The following is a 6,343-nucleotide window of genomic DNA, read 5'->3' as shown; positions in this document are numbered from 1 at the left end:
CTCACAAAACAGGAATCTAAAATTCAAAGTAATGAGGAGTTTTTTGTTATTGTTCTTTCCTCTGCCAATTCCCAGCTACCTAGCCCCTGCAGTGGGAGTAGCTATTTGCAGTCAAGGCTGTAGCAGTTACTGGAATTATCACAATGCCTTTCTGCAGAAGAAAACCAAGTTAAAAAGAGGACAGCTTCATAATCTCTATTTATAACTAAATTTCAAAGAAAAGGAACAGGGGAATCTGTTATAAATATAAGACCAATGTTTGTCACATACATCAAACATTTTATACAACAGCCTATGCAAAGCTTCAAATTTTCCTGTTGTTCTTCTAGTTTGTCTGTGGCTACCAAATACTGCTTGAAGGCTCATGAGAGCACAAAACATACAGAAGCTCAAAACTTCACATAAAAGCCTATCCAGTTGTAGTACTTACACAAACAGACCCCAGGTCACCTTCTCTTTGCGTGGATGACCTTGGGAGGGGCTGCAACAACCAAAATGGTGATGTAACTGCCCAGGCAACTAACCTGAGGGAAGGGTGCGCACTCTTCTCTTGCAGCTCGCTGAAAGCTGGAAGGCTCTCATCTGCTGCATACTCTACTGATCCAGTTTAATACACATTTATTTAGTATTTTAAATAAAACCAGCAGAGAAACCTGAACCAGCATCTTTTAATTCTCTAATTGGAGTGTGCATTCATTAGTTCACAACCACCCTAAAGGATGTTTATGGGAAGTTAATTAAATTGCTCTCAACAGGACATTGCAGCTGTTAATCACAAACACAGACAACACTGCAAGGCAGCTTCTAGGTTTCTATGAGCATTTTCATGTCCAGTGTGACTCACCTAATAAACCTGTGGAGCAGAAATATTGTTCTTTTGCTTTCGATAGTTATATCACGACTGAGCTTCACAAGCCGTTCATATTTGTCATGCCTGGTGTCAAGCTCTAGCTGGAAAGCTGCAGAGTCAATCGGGACAAGCACAGTTATCACATGTACACAGAGCAGTGGAACAGCAAAGTGCCTGTGCTGCAGCAACTGCTTTGGGCCTCAGCCCCACCAGCCTTCTCCCCAGAGGCCTTTCCCCAAGGTGGGCAGAGCAGCAGCCCCTGCATGGGGCACAGCTTAAGAGGCCACCATCTGCCAGAACTGCAAAATTCATCAATACTACTTTCGTTTAATAAATCAGGTTTAAATAGACATCAGTCTTGATGATGCTTTAAGGCAGCCTAAACAATTTTAAGGTAAAATACATGGTTTAGCTAGTAAAATCTATTCTGATTTGAAATTTCACCCAAATCCAGCAAGATAAATGAAAAATAAAACTCTACAATCATTTGTAAGTAATATTCACCAGTCTCTAAAACAAAACAAAACAAACAAAAGGCATCTGACTGAGGCACATATACTGTTAAAAATGCACCACTTAGTTCTAAGCAAGGTTGCATTTCACATCCCAGTTAGGCTTGGCCAGAAGACAAGTATTTTAATATCCCTAAGGATGAGAAGTACTAAAGCAAAGTGAGATTAATTATTTAAAGTAAGATTTCTGACTCACTGATGTAAATTCTCTCTAGCTACAGTGAATACTGAGAAGAGAGGATGTGTATCTGATTATCACAGACAAACATGATGAATGTTTCACAGATAGCATTAACATTTCATGGACCATTATTCCACTAAATAAATCATTAATAGACATTTAGAAGAAATCTAACACTTTCCTACATAACTGTCTGTGATGTTAAAGTCTTTGTGCAAGAAGATGCAGACAATAAACTAAGAGCTTGCACCAAGAATCTAACAAGTGAATATCCTTTAGAAAAGCACAGCACTTTGCTGGCAAGAAAAGTTTAGATGAAGCTACAAAACTAACTGTATTTCTCATCACCTTCTTAAAAAACTGGTTCCTCTTATTCTGTTCTGAAAACTTTAAGATAAGTCACAAATGCTTCTACTGATCTTTTAATTTTACATGTCTGTTTGGTGTGTCTCTTCCAAATGCTGATAGTCAATTTCACCCCTGAATGATCACCCGGAAGAAATTTTTCCTCAGATTGTAGTGACAGGAACTCAAGGAAGGGAAACTGAGAATTCGCTTTACAGGATACCATATATGACATTTTCAATGACCATTCACAAATTTCAGGAAATTTGTATATACACACACCAGGAAATGCACTATTCTGAAGATCTACAATATTAGCAATGCCCTCAATCTTTTCTGGACCATTGTGGCTTTTATACTTTTATGTTAGATTTTAAACCTGTTAGAGACTATTAGAAGTGCTTTCTGACCTGAAGTAAAACACAGACAAATATGGTAATTTTTAGCCTAACAGGATGCAAGAAAACCTACTGTACTGTAGCCTAAAACTGCAAAGCATTAGAACTCAGTGGACTCTCCAGACTAACACATCAAGACCACACAAGCATTTCCTCCACACATTCCACTGTAATGTCTAATCTATCACTGAAAGCAAAGACTCAGACCCTATGGATAACTTCAGTGGTGTAGAATCAGATGATTAACATGACACTTAATAAATCTTAACCTTAAAAACCAAGGTCCTATCCTCTCTGTATCACTGAGCTATCACATTTAAAACATACTACCAAAAAAAGGTGTAACTTAATACTCCTTGGTTTTTGATTAATTAAACCAGCCTGTGATTCTATGACTATCACAGAAGACAATTTCTCATTACCTTTTTAGAAATCTTTGGTGCCAACAGATCACTACATCAATTCAAGAACCACTTTTTTACAAAGATTAAAAAGAGCAGAACATGTATAACCATTTAAGGACACACATTGTTTAGATTCAGACAACATGCATAGAGTAGTACACCACCTTGGTTCACCTGCTGCAGCTTGCTCAATTATAAACTATCTGCAGCATACCTTCTCCTAATGTTCGTGTCTGACATGGAGACAGAGATCACCAGTGTCTCCACCTGGGGCTTATAAGCACTAGCTACAATACAATAGTATACACTCTTTGTACAATACAAAGAGTGGATCTTTGAAAAGCTGAATAAACCATGTCTCTTAAATCCTTTCTGAAACTAACCAAACACTGCTGACTGGATCGTGCAGGAAAGGAGGGAAACAAGTGTTGTTTTGAATTGGAATTAATAGCAAATTTATGGCAAACTGATATGCTTAAGGGTGAAAAATTAAAAGTTGAAAATACAGTTGCACTACTCACTTCAAATGTGAGCCTATGTACGATATTCAGCATGAATGACAGAACAGTTTGGTTGGAGGGAACCTTAAAGATCATCCAGTTCCAACATCCTCTGCCATGGGCAGGGACAGCTTCCACTAGACCACGTTACTCAAAGCCCCATCCAACCCTGGCCTTGAACACTTCCAGGGATGGAGCATCCACAGCTTCTCTGGGCAAAGTTCAGGGGTCACAGTTAATCATCTGCTAAGCTGATTTACACAGAAAAATATAATATCTGTTTAAAAAAAAAAGCAAGCAAACTATATGACACTGAAGTGACTATAACAGCCATCCAGCTCATACTTTTTCACCCTCCTTAGCTTCATAAAAAATAGGTGGAATGGGAAGAATTTTACACCAAGAATTAATCTGTTCCCTGTTCCCTTCCTTCTTTTGTTAAGGCTTCTCATTTCTGAAGCTCAACTTTGCCTTGTTAGGGCTTGTCTAATGAGAAATTTAAATTTACTGGAGCTTAATTCTGGTTTTGAGAAAAATCCTATAAAAACAATCTGCCTGGAGGGAAGTTTGCACTTGCTTGTTTAAAGAAACTCAACTATAAGTTAATTTTTAAAAGGCACTCAAACTGAAGTTAGGTGTCTACATACAGGTCTGTATTAGTTAGTTAAATCCTTATCTTTCAAAAGTGCAACTACCAACTCGTAAAACAATGCAACCAGATTTTCACTGAAGTAGCTTAGCCACCTCTGCACCAGGACAGCAGACTCCTCAGGCTCCCCAGAGGGAGCCATCTCCTCCTCTTGTCCCCGTGGCTCACATTTTGCATTTACACATCTGCAGGTCCCACAGTTTTCTGCCACCAAAGGGCCTGAGCACCTTTGGCCTGGCTGAACACTTGCACAATTTGCTCAGCACCAGGTTCAGCATATGCAGGATGGCGAGGGGGAACAACAGGTGGGATGAGAAAGGAACAAGCTATGCAAAATCCTGCTCTCAGGGCTTCATTGCACAAAAACCTGAACACCAAGCTCTAAAGTTATGCAGCATGAGTCCAACTGCTGTCTCCCCCAGAGAAAACTGGTTTATTCCATTACTAAATATTAGTCATTTCCCAGCAATTCCTAGACCACGTTATGATCTGGTTTTCCAAATGCTTACTTACATTTAAAAGAGGTCATCAAAGCTGAAGATGGATTAACATTCTCTTTTTCCTCTCTTCTTTGACCATGTGGAAAATTGTCATGCTTTCGTTTTCTGAACCCACCCGATCCTATCAAAAGGAGACAGGCACAAAAAAAACATAGTTAAAAACAAAGCAGTTTTGCCAGAGCATAACCAGCACCAGAATGCTGCCTTCAGATCATTCCTGCCTGTAGCCACATTTTACAGGATAGAATAAGGTCACTGACACCATCTTCACATCAGCACGTCGCTTTTTTCTACCACGTTCCTACTGAAAATTAGGAAAAAAAAATCCTAAATCCTATCAATTTCGACAGATGAGTGTGGCAGGATCCTAGTTCCCTTTTTTTTTGTTGTTCTTTTTTAGGTAAGGTCTTCCTACCCTTTTATATTTCCTTTCCATAAAGGAACGGCTGGATGGAAATCCTCATGTGAACAAGAGCCTACAGCATTAGAATTAGACCTTTTCTTTCCTTCCTTTTTTCTTTTAATGATTTTAAATATTCAGCTTGAAAGGAGTCAATAAAACTGCAAGTATTTTATTACTGTAATGATCTGTCATGGGTCTTCAGTAACCAGAAAAAGCAGCATGGCATAATTTAAGCAGACAACCACCACTATCCAGGCGTGCAGGTTTAGCTCCTGCAGTGTAGCATCTTAGGTCCTTACGCTCTGCCCATTCACCAGTTTCTTCTCTATTCACTCTGATGTAGCTGTTCCCTTCAGCTGTATTTGTGTGACTCTTCCTTAGCCTCCCTTTTCAAACCCACGCCCAGAACTCATCTCCTTTGGACTATGTTTTACTCCTGATTTACAACTTGTACTGTTCCTTCCTTTTGTCCTTCCTTCACCCTGGACTGACTCATAGTGTCATTCATGCATCAGCCACTCCTCCCTCTCGCTCCCTCCTTCTGCTGACAGCTGAACACTTTGTGTTCCTAGCAGAGACCAAAATTTGGCAAACCCTTCTGAATATGTGGACTTCTCTCAGTTTCCTTAAGAGAGGAACAAAAGGAAGCTACTTAAAAGTTACAGACGAACATTGGATTTTAAAATGTTTCCGCTTAATTGTTTATTATCCCAAACCAAACCCAGGAGTGGGCGTAGCTACTTGCTAAAAGAGGAAACTGAAAATCATTTTTTCCTTCTTTTCTGGACAGGAGTTCAGGGGTTTGTTTTTCCTGTAGCAGTTGAAAACATTACAAATGCATCCCCTGAAACAGGGCAGAGAATTAAACTCTCTGCAGGATTCCAAAAGTTGGGAATGTCATGATGACCTACAGGAAATAAAACAGGCCCTCCTGAAGTCAGGGTGGGCGGGGAGGAAGAGAAATAGAGAGAAGGGGTTCCACTGAATAACCAAAAGCTTGGATATCAAAAAAACATGGACTGCAGTTAACTGCAGAATCATAGAATCATCAAGTTTGAAAGAGACCTCTAAGATCATCAAGTCCAACCATTAACCTGTCACTCTGCTGCAACCCTTGAACCATATCCTATAGCGCCAGCTCCAGACGCCTCTTAAATATTTCCAGGGATGGTGACGTCACCACATTCCTGGGCAACCTGTTCCAGTGCCTGACCACCTTAACAGTGAAAAAATATTCCTAATATATAATCTAAATGTCCCGTCTCATCTTATGACAATTCCCTCCAATCCTCTCAGTGCAGGCATGGCAGAAGAGACCATCCCCCACCCCTTTACAACCCCGTCAGGTAGTTGTAGGGAACCATGAGGTCACTCCTGCACCTCTTCTCAAGGCCAAACAAACCCAATTCCTTCAGCTCTTCCTCATACAACATGTGTTTGAGACAGTGGCTTAGCCTTGATGGAAAGGGGAAAGGGAAGGAAAAAGGAAAAAGGAAAAAGGAAGCTTCCTTGATGCCGATCCCACTTTATGGACGAAAAGAAGTCTATGTCAGGGCTAAACCCACATTCAGGCTGCTAAGTTGGCTGTGAAATATATATAT

At 40.0% G+C, this 6,343-nt stretch overlaps 1 protein-coding gene across 1 annotated transcript in view; it reads right to left on the bottom strand.

Annotated features, from left to right (window-relative positions):
• The window catches only part of TSNAX (translin-associated factor X), a 23,269-nt gene extending 18,814 nt beyond the window's left edge, over positions 1-4,455 (bottom strand). Inside the window, exons 1-2 of the mRNA XM_009079704.1 lie at positions 4,353-4,455; positions 845-959 (exon numbers count right to left, since the gene is read on the bottom strand). Coding sequence (XP_009077952.1) covers positions 845-959; positions 4,353-4,368 — 131 coding nt within the window. The 5' untranslated portion in view covers positions 4,369-4,455. The remainder of the gene's footprint in view (positions 1-844; positions 960-4,352) is intronic.
• Between the last annotated feature and the right edge of the window lie 1,888 nt (positions 4,456-6,343).

The sequence above is a fragment of the Acanthisitta chloris genome, unplaced genomic scaffold, assembly GCF_000695815.1.
Source record: "Acanthisitta chloris isolate BGI_N310 unplaced genomic scaffold, ASM69581v1 scaffold8738, whole genome shotgun sequence".
Lineage (NCBI taxonomy): Eukaryota > Metazoa > Chordata > Aves > Passeriformes > Acanthisittidae > Acanthisitta > Acanthisitta chloris.
Note: the sequence above shows the minus strand (reverse complement) of the source record. Positions and strands in the feature narration are given on the sequence as shown.